The sequence below is a fragment of the Prionailurus viverrinus genome, chromosome D2 (genome assembly GCF_022837055.1).
Source record: "Prionailurus viverrinus isolate Anna chromosome D2, UM_Priviv_1.0, whole genome shotgun sequence".
Lineage (NCBI taxonomy): Eukaryota > Metazoa > Chordata > Mammalia > Carnivora > Felidae > Prionailurus > Prionailurus viverrinus.
Genome location: NC_062571.1, coordinates 11,070,421 through 11,087,652, shown reverse-complemented (window position 1 = coordinate 11,087,652; position 17,232 = coordinate 11,070,421). Strand labels below are relative to the sequence as shown.

General features: G+C 38.1%; 1 protein-coding gene across 1 annotated transcript in view; it reads left to right on the top strand.

The window, feature by feature from the left end:
• RYR2 (ryanodine receptor 2) overlaps window positions 1-17,232 on the top strand; it is a 756,803-nt gene that overhangs the window by 680,380 nt on the left and 59,191 nt on the right. The window contains exons 83-87 of the mRNA XM_047824653.1: window positions 1,316-1,392; window positions 2,183-2,256; window positions 12,122-12,202; window positions 12,939-13,027; window positions 14,919-15,047. Coding sequence (XP_047680609.1) covers window positions 1,316-1,392; window positions 2,183-2,256; window positions 12,122-12,202; window positions 12,939-13,027; window positions 14,919-15,047 — 450 coding nt within the window. The remainder of the gene's footprint in view (window positions 1-1,315; window positions 1,393-2,182; window positions 2,257-12,121; window positions 12,203-12,938; window positions 13,028-14,918; window positions 15,048-17,232) is intronic.

Below are 17,232 nucleotides of genomic sequence, written 5' to 3'. Positions count from 1 at the left end.
TTCAGACAACACTGGTGATAGCAGTTATTCACATCTATTCAAGATTCAGAGAAGAGCAGTATCTTTGTTTTCTTGAAACCTTTGGTGTGCCTTCTATCATTTTATCATCTTGTATGTACTTCTTGTTTGAAACTTCCAACACTTACTTCATCCACATTGAAAATAGCTGTTTCATTTTAGTATATAATAATAAGTTAAGGGGCACCTGGGTGGCTCAGTTGCTTAAGCGTCTGACTTTGGCCCAGGTCATGATCTCAGGGTTCATGGGTTCAAGCCCCAGGTAGGGCTCTGTGCTGACAGCTCAGAGCCTGGAGCCTGCTTCCGACTCTCTGTCTCCCTCCCTCTGCCCCTCCTCTACTCGTGCTCTGTCTCTGTCTGTCAAAAGGAAATAAATGTTAAAACAAAAAACAAAACAACAGCAACAAGAGTTAGGAGGGTGGAGCCATGTACTGCTTTAGCATTTTTTACGTTTGTGTTTCATCAAAATTTTGGGCACAGAGACTGGACATCATTCTGACAAGAGAAGAGACATTTAGTGGTCAGATGATTGCTACCATTGCTTGGGTTTAGAGACCATGAAAATGGAAACTAAATTTCTGTCTTATACACATAGGTCTACATTGACAAATAATGTCTTATAGACAGTAGCATATGGTAGTCACACCACATGGATTATAATGCCCTTTAAGAAACTCAGCTTTTGGGGCACCTGGATGGCTCAGTCGGTTAAGCAGCCGACTTCCGTTCGGGTCATGATCTCGCGGTCCGTGAGTTCGAGCCCCACGTTGGGCTCTGTGCTGACAGCTCAGAGCCTGGAGCCTGTTTCGGATTCTGTGTCTCCCTCTCTCTCTGACCCTCCCCCATTCATGCTCTGTCTCTCTCTCTGTCTCAAAAATAAATAAACATTAAAAAAAAAAATAAGGAACTCAGCTTTTGTATGGCAATCTCTGACTAGCATCCAGGTGGGCCTTCTTCCCAGTAAACTTGAACTAAGTGTCTACATCTTCACATCCTTAAAGATTGACTAGAAGAGTTGAGAGTATTATTTCCATGGATATTTATGGTGCTTATGATGTTTATGTAAAGCAGCTGTCTTGTTCCAAGCCACCTGTATATACTGCTGACATTGAAACGTGCAGCTATCTCGTTTTGACGTTCCGGTCACCATGTCGTGGTAAAGATGACAGTCGTTTTTGTAGGCACTAATTTTTTAAAGTCTTTATTCCAGAACAAAAAGCATGTTTTTGATGTTTCTTGCTTAACAAAAAATAAGCTTTGTGTTCAGTGGCCGTGTGGTTTGTATATTTACCCCTAGAAAATGCTTGACTATCTCAAGGAGAAGAAGGACGTGGGTTTCTTTCAGAGCCTTGCCGGCCTGATGCAGTCGTGCAGGTAAGCCCACTCCTTCCTTGTTCCGGCTCTACTAAGTGGTTGTGTCTTTCAAGGTGTTTGTTTAACATTACTGACAGTAATTCTACACAGAATATTTTTTAGTGATTCAGTACACGTCAAAGTAGGACAATTGATGGTGCCTTCTTTCCTGCCTTGTTGTTAGGTGTTAGTAATGTCGTAATTGCTAACTTACTCAGCGTTAGTAATGTCTTTTAATAGTCTTCCCTATTCTTAAATAGGGACCTTGGAGAATTAACGTATATGCTGCACACTTGAAAATGAGCAGTGTGTGCATTTTAAAAGAGAAAAAGGGAAATTCTAATTAGTTTTCTTTGGGAGCTTGTGGACCACTTCTCATTTTCCCTAAACAAATGATCCCTAACCTCATTTGTGGTCATCATTTTCTATTTTTTGCAGTATTTAAAATCACTCAGACAGCACCTGACAAAGGAATCTGACAGATAGTTAGTGTAATAAGCTATTCCTTCTGGGAAAACATGATTATTATAATTACATTTCAGTGTGTCTGCTAACATCACAATGTACTCCCAAAGTTGAAACCCATTAATGCCTTCTGTTTGCCTCGCCCACGGATCATTTCATTGCAGGCCCTGGGGAGGGACTGGGCTGCTCCTGGGAAAATATGGTTGGTAGACATTGAATTGGGGTATGTCTTCAGGGTATGTTAATATTTGGTTCACATTTCATGATATAGAACTTGTACACATTTGCTCTCCTGAAGAAAGAAAATTTTCTCGTCCTCTAAGCGTTTTTCTCCCTGCTATTGTAGCGTCCTCGACCTCAATGCATTTGAGCGGCAGAACAAAGCTGAAGGACTTGGAATGGTCACCGAAGAAGGATCAGGTATCAGTCACTTAAACTAAAAGGGTCACCTGTCCCCTCTCCCCCCCTTTCCCGAGATGAGTCAGTTACCAATTATCTTTGCAAAACAGAGAGATGTAGGGTTATTTTTACATGGCCAAAATGCTTATGTGACTCATTTAAAAGTTCACAATCGGGCACTCACTCAAATCATACCCAAAACCCAACTTTCCCAGTTGACTGTTAACTCCTTTTTTGTTCCAGACCTATTATAATTGGCCTTTCCCCTAGTTGGTTACTAGATCAAGATCCCTTACAAGAGAATCATCTGTGAAATTATAAAGCATATGGATGAACCAAATTAGAGGATATTGGACTTTTTTTGGCCACTTTGGCAAACTGCCAAACCTTCAGGTTCCTTGGTCTCCTTAGGAAAGTGACACTTTGAGATCCTCCGATGGACCACTATTCCGACAGTCTCCTCCCTTATAGCACAGATATCTTTGTATCTCATGCATCGCTATGTCTTCACAAGTCCAAATTTGATGAAAGAAATTAAGGAGTAATTCTTAATGTTAAAATAATTCTGATCACTTAATTTACATGCACACAAATATAATGACTCACATAATCTTAGACTTTTTTCTCTGTAAATAGATGTGTGTATAAACTAGAAAAATTAGTATATACTATAGTGAAAGCAGAAATAACTATTGCTGCACATTCGTTTTTAGTATTAGGAAAAAAATCTTCAATATTTTTTGTCTCGATTTGTTTTTGTTCTTTTGTGTTTGACATTTTTTCAATTAATTTAGTTTCAATGAGGCCCTGTGTGTTGATCTGTTTTTGTTTGTTTGGTCTAGTTTGCAGTGGTCATATTATCAATGCATTAGTTTTGGCACATCGGATCTTTGATAAAACTAATCTTGTTGCAAAAACTAAATTTTTCTTTTTGCAAAAACTAAATTTTATCCTATCTGCCATTTGCAGTCTGCTTACCTTTCTGAAATATTTTAGAATTAACTAATCTCTCTTATTTCTGCATATTTTTGTTTTCACATTAGGTAAAAGGATTAGCTGCATATTTCTTACTGTTTTTTAAGAATTATCAATGATAGGGGCGCCTGAGTGGCTCAGTTAGTTGGTTAAGCGTCCGACTTCGGCTCACGTCATGATCTCACGGTTCGTGAGTTCGAGCCCCATGTCAGGCTCTGTGCTGAAAACTCAGACCCTGGAGCCTGCTTCAGATTCCTGCCTTCCTATGTCTGTCCCTCCCCCGCTTGCACTCTCTCTCTCTCTCTCTCTCTCAAAAGTAAAGAAACCCTGAAAAAAATTAAAAATATCAGTTATACATAGTCTAATGCTGCTGCTACACTACAGCTCCTGTGTGCTTTTATTTTCTTGTTGACATTTGAATGTATAGATTCCACCACCCAGAATTAGTCCTACAGTTACCTGTGTAAGCTACTTTTAAGAAAAAATTGCCAGCAGCACTGTAAACTTATTTAAATTTTCTGAAATGAATATCCAGCCAAATCTCTTGATGACTTAGGTTTATGTCAACAGTGAAAACACTGGCCCGAGGGCCCCATCCAGAGAGCTCAGAGCCCCTACAAATCTCAGAGCCCATTACCTGCCTGCCTCTAGAGTCTCCAGGAAGCCTGGGCATCTCCCATTAGCTGTAAAGTGCCTAAAAGGGATGAATTCTCTGTCCAAAGTGGAACTTCCTGTCTCGGAGTTAGAAATCAGTTTCATTTTTCCCTGCAATTATTACCTGATGTTCCAGAGGCTCTGAACACAATTGCATTCATCATTCTTTGCCATTGTTCATATCCGCGCAGGAATAGTGGCTGTGCAAGGTTAGCTTTACAGGGTCTCCTACCCTTCGTCAACCAGCTACGGATTGGAATGACATTCGTGAGTCCCGAATCAGAAATAGCTGGGTGAGAATGACCATTCTGACGTGAGAATTAGTCACATTTGTCAGTAGGAGGTTGATTTGATTTGTTTATTCTTTTTCAACACACACAAATAATTGCCCAAACTGATTAACACGTTTTCTATTGTATTTCCTTACAAACAGCAAGACAAAACCAACATCTCAACTTATTTTTTCCCCGTTTCCTTTTCTTTCACCTGTAAATGTACTGTCCTCCTTTCCTCAGCCATCACACATGAGCGTGGTAATTATTACAAATGATCTGCCTTTTATTTATTTGCTCCTTCATTTGTTTTTAGCTTTGTGTACAGTCTTGACAGTGAAAGTTTTTTTGTGCATTGTTTTCCCTTTGGTAGACTGTTGAACGAATAGATGATTTAATTTCCATCATTATGCATCCTTTTATTTATAGAACTTATATACCAAGCTTTCCTTTTTCTCTCCATGAGGATGTTCAGTTATGAACATATTAGACAAAAAGGGTCAAGAATTTAAGTTACGTTTTTGGATTCATTTCGTTCTGTTTCGTTCGTTTAAAAAAAATTCTGATGGACCCAGTGTTTGCAACTGTCATGTAAACGAATGAACCATAGATGTGTGCAGTGGTCTCTCTGTGGCGTTTCTGTCTCGGACGTTCTGTGGCTTTATGGCTGCACCAATGGGTGCATGGGAAATCAGTGGTGATCCGGGGGCACTGTGTCCTGCTGAGTCTCCTCTTGGCCAGCGGGTTCTGCCAGTTCCCTTCCAATTACTGAGAGATCTACAGAGTTTTTTTCTATTCCTTTGAAAACATCACACATTAAAAACCTTCCTAACGTAAAAACTGTGTTTTCATTCTTGAGACCCAGTTTGAAGAAGCAGTAGCAAACTAATAACAAAGATGGCATTAGTAGTTCAAAGTAGTTTCTAAAAGACATTATGGGCAGTGGTAATAAAAGAGGGATGAGATTTTTGAGGAGTACCTAGAACGTCAGCACGGCTTCAGAGATTAAATTGTGTTTTCTCAGTACACACTCTTGCCTTAATCAGGACGCCTATTAGAACACACGACGGCAATTCATTCACTCTATGAATAATTATACTACCACCCAGATTAAGAATACCTATAGCAACTCTATCTTTTGGCATATTTAAACAATTTCTGTGACATGCCCATTTTTTTACGGGTCTACAGAAGTCAAGAAAAGTTTGTACCCTCATAAGGAGAGGGAAAATCAATCATCCCTCTCAGAATTCATAGAGAAAGCCGAAAACTCCCCATCTGTTAGTGATGTTGTAGCTTTAAAGCCTGAGACCCATGCAGTATAATAAACTCAACACTGAGAAGACAATCTGATGAGTAAAATTTTCTGCATCCCAACCACCTGTCTCTAATAGGCTAAACCTCTTCCTGATGATGATAAAATGGCTGTAAATTATATAGCCATGGAAAATGTCTAACTTAAATGCAACTTTTTGAAACCTACAACCACCAGTAAGGTACTGTCCCCAGTTTATAGGTATGGAGACTGAGGGGTGGAAAGGCTACATGGTTTGTCCAGGATCACACAGTGAAGTGACAGGGTCAAGACTGAAATGCAGGCTCTCTGCCTCCCACTGTTACCAATTTCATGAGCCAGTCCCTTAGCCCCATCTTTTAATACCTTCTGGGGGCTTATTTTGTATTCACCGTATCAGCTTAGGTGGTATTTTTTGCTTCTTATTGCTTTTTACTCTCTTTAAAGACACAAATCTCTTGCCAGTCTTTACATTTACTGTTGAAGTTTTAAAATCACTTTGGAACTTTTATGGTTTTATATGATATTCCTAAACCGGTATTGAGATACCATTAGGAAATATGTGCCTTTTTGAGGTTTGTATATAAGGATTTCATACAATTTAATATTAATTCCTGTTCCTACCATTGTTACTGCCATGAAAGTTTGCCAGTATTTCTGTCCCTTCTTAGTAAATTTCCCCCTTTCCTGCAAAAGCCTGGACTTCCCATCTGTTAAAAAAAAACAAACAAAAAAACACAGTTTTCTTTGGCAAGTGTGTTGTTAGACTTGTGATGTGTTCAATGTTGTCTTCTCTGCATAATTTTTTAATCACGTGTTTTCTTTTAACGTATAATGAAGTTCAAAACCAAAAACCTTATGAATATTTAAAATTTCATTCCATCCTTGGATTTTTTTTTTTCTCAGAACCATTTAACCTCATTACTAAGTCATTATGAGCTTGAAAGTGCATTTTTTCTTCTTTCCCACTTCTTGGAGTGTTGTAGAAGATACTTCATTTTATTTTTTCATCATTTTGTAGCAACCCTAGACTACATCACCAAGATGAAATTTTGAAGCTGATACAGTCCTCAGAATTTTTTTTTTATTTTTTTGAACATTTTATATAAAACAACTAACATTTCACCTTTCTAAATTTCCATCTGCACTTGGTAATGTGCTGAATTGAGGTTCTTACTCGGGATATTTATACTGACCTCATCAAATTTGTATGAAAATGCAGCAAAAGAATTAATTGTTAATTAGTCAAAATGATAATTTACACAATCTCTAAGCATTGGCTATCCTAATTTTTTGTTAGTATCTTAGTGCTTAATTGTTTACTGTCTATCTCCCACCCCAGATTTGCAAAGTCTGACTCAAGTGTAGTTCAGCTTAGCTCTCAGTTCTGACTACACTGCTCCGCCATTCCTCTGGATCAACCTTCTTTTTGAGGAAAGCATGTGATACTAGTTCATGGCACGAAATAAATTTTCCTAACATCCTTGTACAGTTTTTAAACATTGAAGCACTAATTGAAATTTGAGTGGCTATTATGTGCTAGACCTTGTCCTAGGCATTGGCATTCTTTACGGACTCAGTGTTATGTAGATAGACTTGTAAACAAATAACTTCAGAACCCATGAGCTATGTGTTATGAGTGAACTGAGTTGAAGTACTTGTCTGCCAGGCTGATGGGTTAAGTTTCACAACAGAAGTAACATATGGCCTGAGGTAGGCATTTACCTGGTAGATGTGAAAGGCGCTGGATATGCCAATGAAAGGGAACCGCATATGCAAAGCTTAAGATACAAAGCATGACGAAGAACATTACTGACCTAGGGTGGTTGAAGAGACATGAACAGACTAGAGGCTGGAAAGATAGTTGGTGGGAGGCTGTAAAAGGCCTTTTGTGCCATGCCAAAGAATTCATACTTTCTTTCTGAGGCCATGAAGAGCCACTACGTAAGTAACACTTCAGTAGTGTTGTGTGTTGTGTGATGGTGTACCTGGCATTAAGTCCTAACGTACATTGTTCAAGCCAGTAACATTAAAGCGAACAGATTTCTCATTTCTCAGTAATGCTAGTATGCTAACTAAACACTGAGTCCTCTAACATTAGCAGCATGATTTCCTTCATGGAAGTTGGGGAGCTCTGTGGTTATATCTGATGATAGATTGAGGGGATTTTGAGAGTAGATTTTTCTCAACTGCTGTTAAAGGAGTCCATCTTTTTGTTGGGAGTGTTTTATGATTGGACTGCCGGCAACTGTCGTTGTAGGCAACAGTGTTTAAGATGGGCATTGCAGCCTGAAGGGAGGGAGATCAGTTAGGATGTTGGTTAATGGAATGGATAAAGAACAGTAAGGATTTCAGTTAGAGTAATGGGAGCTCAAAGGCATTAAGACGTTATAAGAGAAATAATCTGAGGATCACATTTGAATGCAAAGGTATGTTTCCCTCCATAACTAACATGTGCTTTAATTCTGTTATCCATGGGACATACCTAATTTATGTCACACATTGGTCATTTTTATTGTCTTGGGATCTGAAATAGGAATGCATTTTATGCACTCATGTCACATTGAGTACATGGAATATGTGGATTATTTATCACACCCCACAGCCCATTGAAAGTCTTTATTTTAGAAACCTAGGTCTTTTGAACCTGTGCCTTCCTATCATTGAAAATTCACTTTTATTCCTATTGTGCTTTGCATGTTTCAAAGCAAATGTACTTGTCTGAGCCAATTTTATTCTCCCAATGACCCTTTGAAAGTAAGGGGGTGAGGAGATCGTTAATTCCCATATCAAAGTGATGCAACAAAGCCTCACGAAGGTGAATTGACTTTCCCAAAGCCACATATCTAGAAAATGGTTTTCTTTGGGTTCTAAAATTGATAAAAAACAAGTAGGAGTTCACAGTTTAACTAACATATAGTACATGTAGTCGGAGGTTGTTAGCCAAAGATCTGATCAGTTACTGATGTGAACTTTGTGATCCAGAAAGACCATTTGGTATTGAAATTACCTTTTTATTGCCTGTCTTTTCCATTAGACTATGAACTTCTTTGAGTTAGGGCTTGTGTCCATTAGTCATAATTATATGCCCAGGATCTTACAAGGTGCCTTCCATGTAGGAGACACTTAATGAATGTTCATCGAAGTTTATTGGACTCAAATCCTTTACTAGTAAATTGCTATAGGACCTCAGTCAAGCTACTTAATTTCTCAATTGTATCCCACAGAATGGGATTCATGTCACCTGATTCATAGGATTATTATAAACCTAAAATGAAATGATAAGAAAATATATCTAGCACAATGCCTAGCACACTGTAGTCACTAACTAAATGTTAATTGTGAATCCATTTTAAAAATTGTATCCGTTGTTGGTTGAATAGTAGTATAATTTAAGTGGCCACTTAAACCATTTAAGCAGTGACATTAAAATTACCCACATGGAACCAAATACCTGACTTCTCACTATTTAAAAATATTTTTAGCCTTAATCTTTCAGTTTTGCCATTATACAAAATAGGTATTTGAGTCCTCTAAAGATCACTGAGCAGAACTATTTCTTCCATGGCAGGGGCAGGGGGAAAACACTCTTGAGTTCCATGTCACAAGCTTTTGTAGGGAGTTCTTTGATGCAACCAGTGTTAACATTTCATGCCACTCATCCTTTTAGCTTTCCGTTACTGGGGATATTGCCATGAAAAGACATTACGACAAAGAGCATCTTAGTCTTCTGATCTGTGTGTCCTAAATCAGTTGTTTCTATATATCTACTCGGCATTTCACTTATTGCCTTCATTTTATCAACAATTATTGATAATTCTTAGCAAATAATAACAATTCAACCAAGCTTTGTCTCAAGATAAGGTTATAAATGCCGAGCTAAGACCATGGGTGTTTTAGGTAGTCAATAAAAACAAACACTTAAGCAAACATTATATACTTGTTAATGCCAATTGTGAGTAGAACAGTGGCCTTTAAAAGTGTCTTAACTTGATTAGATTTTTAAAATAGGAATTGATTTTACTGGTACCTTGCACAAATAAGGTCTAATATTATTTCCAAGTGAAATGGAGGTTTTTGAGACTCTTTTGGTCCCTTAAAATTAAGATGGCTTTTTGGAAATAGAAACACTTTTGGTAAATATGTCCAAATGACTGTATTCATCACGTAGGCGTGTTGTTCCCATGTTTATTTGGTGGTGTTGCCACTGCTACTGATAATGTTGACCTCTCCACAATATCTAAAAATGGTCACATCAATTATGAAGAGCTAGTGAGGTAGACAGTGCCCATGTTCCCCTCGTTTCATAGATGAGAAAACTAAGGCACGAAGAACTGTCTCATCAGCAGCAGCAATATTGAAACAACTCTCCCTATATTACAGTATTAGAAATCATTAGCCCCTTATAATTAAAAATGAAACCCAAGGAATGTCCTTTACAGTATTATTCGACCATCATGCAGCTATTACAAATAGTAATTTTAAGAACATCAGAGCACTTTCAACTACATTTTACTCCATTTCGTTGTTATTAATCTTAGTTTCCATCTTGCAATGGAATGTCTTTTGCGTACATCACAAAATAGACCGTGCATCCTGTGCCTTCTGCAGACATAAAGCCACCACCCATCTCTGTTACTGTACCACTTACATGCAGCATGGGGAATGGCAGCATTTTAATCAGATAGTAACGTGTTCATTCAGCAATAGCACCCCAGTTTATACCTCGTTGTCACCTGATGGTAAAGGAAGGCTTGACCCGCCCCCTCCCACGCTCCTCCCCTATTGTTCTGCTGTGTGCAGCGTGTCCTTTTGTAAGTTAAGTTACTTGTATGTGTTTTGGTATACAGTCGAGAAAATACCGTGCATGCCGACAGTAAATCCTTACGTTATAAATCAGTGTGCATTGCGCAGGGCATTTTCAGGAACACAGGTAGACTGTATGATATTTATTTCCTTGTTAACTTTTCTGAATACTTTCTATCAATTGTTACTTATTCCACATGGAGTATGTGAACATTGAAAGTACATGGTTTATTGATTCAGTTTTCTAGAGAAAAGCATTTTAGATGGGCTCGCAAGGAAAGAATCAGGAAGACTGTGTAACTCATAATATTATGTTTTAAATATCATTTTAAAGACTCGTCTGATTCAAACAGTTCATGGAAAGATACTAAGTATCATAAGTGAAGAGTTTGGTTTATTAGCCTAGACTCTTCTCCCTTTCTTTCCTATCCCGTCATGAACGGAGACACTGAGGAATGGGCTTATCAGCCATGTACTGAGAGTCAAAGCAATGTGCACTTAAACTTGAATTTGCCACACAACTGATCTATATGCATGGTGATTTTAGTTTGGTCACCAAATATCATATCTTACAGGGAAACCAGTACAGTGATTTTATGTACTTTTTTTAATGTTTATATTAGTTTTCAAAATGGTTTTGCTTCCTAACCCTCCCATTATATGAAGCCTCTCACTTTGAAAGTCACAGACTGCAGACTGGTAAGTCCATCAGCTCTCTGTCATTATAATCATTCATAATTTTAGTTAAAGTAAACACATGGTCATTGCATAGTTTTCTTTCTCGGCCCAAAGTATTTCCAGTCTGAAAAGTTATTATCATTTTTTTTAAATACATAAGTACATTCATTCACTTGCCAAACGACATTTTTGTGTCATTTTGATTTCTAAGCAACAAATTTAGATTCCAGAACATACACTCATAACGTTGACAGTTTTTCCACTGACACTCTATGCTTTCAAAATCAACTTTCATTTGTGTGGTGCTGTTTTTTCGTTTGTTTCTTTCTTTGTGTTTTTGCTTTCCAAGTAACTTGTGACCAAGATACATTTTGATTAAAATGTAGGTAAAATATCTGAACCCTTTTCTGAGGTGTTTACCCCACAAATATATTAGTTTTTAATGATTCCGAGTAACTTCTATGGCTATGAGATAACCTTCTTTTCACCTTTTGGTTGGAGTGACTCATACAGCATGAGCCACCAAAGCCTTTCATTTGGTTTGATATGTAGAATTAGGTCTGTTCGCTAGTTCTGTCTCCTCTGAAAGTAAAGTTCCAACTAGTGGCATGTCTGTATCGGATTTCTGAAGTCTTTACTTTTTTAAATCCCTTAGGCAAGCTACCGAGATAGTTAATTGAAATGAATCAAACATTTTCTAGTCATTTACAATTTTCACAAGATCCTTTAATTATCCATTAAATAGAAGAAGCTCTCGGTCCTGTTTTATATATGCAATGAATGCCTTTGCACTGAAATAATTGGTGGTTCTCTGGGAGCAAAGTAGATTTCACCTTGGCATTTGTAAGAGATGTGGACATCATTCCTATACACACCTTACAAAAAAACAAACAAAAAAACAAAAACCAAAAAAAGGAAGTTTAAATCTTCAGGTTGTTTCTAAAATGTTGCCAAACCCATGCTGCTACTTTTAACAGAGAGAAATATGAGTTTTAAGATTCACATGTTCTTTTCTGACAAAGAAAAAGTGCATCTATCTGCCAAGCGCATGATCGTACAAGCTTCAGATAGACGAGTGGCTATGATTTGTGACTGTTTTTGGTTCAGAACGATGCTAGATCAACATGCAAGTTTTCTGGAGGTGGGGAAAGAGAGGGCGGGACCAGCGAGGATAGTTGATCATGTCTGATCTCTGGATTTTCTGCAGGAGAAAAGGTTCTCCAAGATGACGAGTTCACGTGTGACCTCTTCCGTTTCCTCCAGCTGCTTTGTGAGGGACACAACTCAGGTTCGTGAGACCCCAGACTCTATGACGGTACCAAGGAGGAAGTAGTTTGAAGCCAGTAGTGACAGGGGCCCGCTCACTCCAATTACGCCTTGTCCCTGAGTCCACAAACATTCTAGAGTATTGCTCCGTATGCTCAGTATACACTGTGACATTTTATGCATTGCATCCCTACCCTCAAAGTCCTTTGCTGGCCGCACCACTTAATTCCTAACACTTGTTTTTCTGTTAAATCAGGTGAAAAAAGATACGAGGTCTACAGAGAGCTGTATGGGTTTATTCCTTCCTACCCCTTCTCTTTAACTGGGGAATCAACTTCCTAGTATCACTTAGCATAACATATTTCCCTTTGTTGTTTATATAACAAGCTCTCTCCCAGACTTGTGCATCTGTGAAGGTAGGAACTGTTATCTTAATTTTATCTTTGTTTCCCCAGCACTCAGGAACAAATGATTACTGAATGCATAGTTCAATTACTCTTTCCTAAACGGCAAAACTCCTTCCGGGGATGCCCAGGGCTGTAGGGCTAGCAGTCAGGAAACAGACGTCAGCAACCACTTAGACAGAAATTGGAAATTGGTACTCTCTGAAGCACCGAGATGTTTTGGGGGTGCTCCCTTGAAGCACTACTCTTAGCCACAGCAATTTTGCCGGAGGCCTCAGTTGCTTTTGGAGTTATTCGGATAACTCATTCAAAACTTTTGACTCAGCTTTAGTAACTCCTTTTGATCTTCCATAGATTTTCAAAATTATCTGAGAACTCAGACTGGCAATAACACAACTGTCAACATCATCATCTCTACCGTAGACTACCTACTCAGAGTCCAGGTATGTCGGCTTCTCTTAGTGACGAGTGAAGGGGGTTGGTGAGTGGATGTGATGTGGTGGAGCTATTAAACCGACATGTTTTAATGCGTCGTGATTGTTGACCAAACAGAATTTTTTGAGATCTTTTGTCTTTGATCACAATCTTTCACCAAGTTTTAGAGGGGACCTGCCTCTGTTGTCTTTGCCCCCGATCCTGACTCCCACTTTGCTCATGATTTTCTTTCTATAAGTGGCAATTTTTCCCCCTTATGTTTTTTAGCTTGATGGCACTTTAAATTCATGTCGTTTTGGAAAGTACTTACATACTCTGCTCCTTCTTCTAAAGTTGATAGAGAAATTAGGAAGAATACTTGAAATATTTTTAGGAATGCGAAAGAAAGGCTTTCAAAGTACCCACAGTGTACTTACATTTGACAGGTAGTTCTTTTTAGCTGTCCCAATACTTGAATTAATTTTAAAATCCAGCTTAACACTCCATCAGGTAAAAATCTCTGTGATATTGTAGTCATCTTTCACACATTGGTGAAACTGAATCTGAAGGTGTAGGCCTACCTAGGTAATGAGAGCTCTGTACAATTTTTATTTCCCTCATCTTATTTATAAGAGTATCCAGATAGAGTACTTTAAAACCTACATGTTCAAACTTACAGTTTCTCCCTTAATCTTTTGAGTATGTAAAAGCACAACCCTTTTTTTTTTTTAACTGAGAGCTTCCATTTTTGAAGCAAATACAAGAAATATTGCTGAAAACCTATTTGTGATTTTTAAAATCATGTCTTGAAATCCAGATGCAATTTACATGCTAGACTAAACTGTGTTATTCCTGGGGCCTTTGGTGGCTCAGTCGGTTAAGCGTCTGACTTTGGCTCAGGTCATGATCTCATGGTTGTGAGTTTGAGCCCCACATCAGGCTTTATGCTGTCAGCGCAGAGCCTGCTTCGGATCCTCTGTCCGCCACTCTCTCTGCTTCTCCCATCCGTACTGGTTCTCAGAATAAAATAAATAAACAAAAAAAAAATAAGTTTTATTATTCCTTTAGCCAACTAAAATTCCTTCCAAATGTAAGTTATTATTGAAAACATCCTGTTCAGAAAGATTGATCTTGTTTAAGGGCGCCTAGGCGGTTCAGTTGGTTAAGCATCTGACTTCAGCTCAGGTCATGATCCCATGGTTCAAGAGTTCGATCCCCGTATCAGGTTCTGGGCTGACAGTTCAGAGCCTGCAGCCTGCTTTGGATTCTGTGTCTCCCTCTCTCTCTCTGTCCTTCACCTGCTCGTGCTCTGCCTTTCTGTCTCTCTGTCTGTCTCTCAAAAATAAACATTAAAAAAAAAATTAAAAAAAAAGAAGATTGATCTTGTTTAGATGTTTATTTATATCTGTCATATCTGTGTTTGTAAGTAGTCCAACCAGTTTCTTGAGGGGCATTTATAAGAGCAAGGAACATTTTGGAGTTCTCATGAGGAAACGTTAGTGAACTTTGTTGGAAAAAAAAAGGAGGTCAGATGTCTGTAACCCCAAAAACATCCAGGACTTGTCTAATGTTTGTACTTACATAAAATTATATAAAATTAATTTATCTTTGCTCAGTAGATAAATATGCATTAATCTTATGACTCCTTATGTCTGTGAAATTCAAAGTCATCAAAGACAGAGAGTCATTATTTCAAGCTAAGTTTTCTGCTTTTTATCTCTAGTTGTTATCTCTGTCTCGGGAAGACATTGCCACATTTTCTGTTTAGGAAAATCATTGAGAATAGTATTTACTTCACAGATATTTTTGTTTGCTTCCAAATCTTGTTATTTAAAATGATTTCCTATTCTAGATTTCAAAGCCAGGCAGGTCAGTGGTAGCTTTAGAACGTGTCTTAATCCTATCATCCCTCTTTTGCAGGAATCCATTAGTGATTTCTATTGGTATTACTCTGGGAAAGATGTTATCGATGAACAAGGACAACGGAATTTCTCCAAAGCAATTCAAGTAGCAAAACAAGTCTTTAACACGCTCACAGAGTATATTCAGGTAAACATTTAAATATTTCTGCTGTTTCAAGAAAAAAAAAGAGTCAACTTGTCACCATTAAATTCCATGGAGAAATGCAATATGCCAATTTTCCTGCTGTCATTCACGTTCGCTATTGACCTTTCACATAGATTCTTAACCAATGACAATTAAATATCAGGTTGAGGTGTGAATTTATATGGCATGAACTTGCCTTACCATTCGGCAGATTGAGTTATTATTAACTCCTTTCAGGGGTGAACCAGGATGGGGACTCTGTGGTATCTCTAGGGCCTGGTGTATATTAAGCACTCAATAAATATTAAAGAAGGGAGGGAGAAAGGACAGAGCAATAAACTACTCTTTATTGTATTCCAACAAAAATGAGGAAAGGCTTTCATAGAAACCTTATATAAAAGAGAATGTGTTTTAGACTTCACTATGGAAGGAGTCCAAACGTCCATCATCACACAAAGGGATAAAGAAGATGTGGTATATATCAGATATACTACCCGGTAATGAAAAAGAATGAAATCTCACCATTTGCAACAATATGGATGGAACTAGAGGGTATTATGCTAAGTGAAATAAGTCAGAGAAAGATAAATATCATATGATTTCACTCATATGTGGAATTTGAGAAAAACAACAGGTAAACATAGGGGAAGGGAAGGAAAAATAAGATAAAAACAGAGAGGGAGACAAACCATAAAAGACTCTTAAATACAGAGAACAAACTGAGGGTTGCTGGAGGGGGACAGTATGTGGGGGAAAGGGTTAAATGGGTGACAGACATTAAGGGGGGCACTTTTCGGGATGAGCGCTGGTATCCTATGTAAGAGATGAATCACTGGGTTCTACTCTTAGCATATTGTATGTTAACTAACTTGAATTTAGAAAAAAAGAAAAAAGAAAAAAAATTTAAAAAGAAACCATTCAAAAAAGCCAACAGCTTCATTTTAGTACATATGTATGTGTGTGTGAAGGCACATACACACACATACATATAAAATCATATAATAATGTATGTTACAGGTAGAATTCCAATAACCATGAAGAAAATACCTTTTTGGGAGGGCACCTGGGTGGCTCAGTCGGTTGAGCATACGACTTTGGCTCAGGTCATGATCTCACAGTTTTGTGGGTTCGAGCCTCGCGTCAGGCTCTGTGCTGACAGCTCAGAGCCTGGAGCCTGCTTCGGATTCTGTGTCTCCTTCTCTCTCTGCCCCTCCCCCACTTTGTCTCACTCTGTTTCTTAAAAATAAATAAATGTTAAAAAAAATTTTTTTTAGATACCTTTTTTTTTTTAAACCAATTCATTTTATGTTCTTCTTAGGCTAAATTTCTAGTCTTGACCTGCAGATTTTTAAAAGATTTTATAAAATTTGGTTTTTTTCAACCAGGGGAAACTTTATTATTATCTAGGGGACCAGTCAGTCATCTTTCCTTTCAGTGTTCTGTCTCCATGGCCAGTTTGACTCTGAATCAGTCAGGCTGTTTGAAGTACCATGTGCCAAGGATAAATCAGGAGGAATAAACTTAGGTTGTGTCATTAGACTAAACGTAATCTTGCGACAGAAAGAAGTTAAGTGAAAATGACAGATGGTACCCCAGAGCCTTGCATGGCTACCGGTGTTTATAGAATGACTGAGTACAAGAACACGGGGGGCCAAGTGAAGCCAACCGAGCTAATGTCGGACACAACCGACTGAGCCACCCAGGCACCCCCAAAAGCAAAATTTTAAATCTGTTTCAGCCCCTCACATTCTCATTCCCTTGTCTTCCCTGGCTTCCACTATTGCCTTCATATTCTCATTATTCTCATCCACGCCTAGAAAAGTATCAATACAGCATTCCGTGTCAGTTCTCTTGATTAAAATATAATAGTTATCTGATAACACGAGCAAGCCAAGGGACTTTTTAGGAAGCTAATAAATGGTTTCTAAGTAACATATGGAACTTAAATGCCTTTTAGGTGGAGAGTGAGTGTTTCCTGGTTTCCAATATAGGTGAGATTCCTGAATTTATATAAAACAAGAAGAATCCATTAACCTCTCAGTATGTGCAAAACTGTGTTTTTTAATTGAGCTAGACTTGACAAAACATTAAGTTGGTTTCAGGCATACAACATAATAATTTGGTATCTGTATATATTGCAAAATGATCGCTGCAATAAGTCTGGTTAACATCTGGCACCATGCATAGT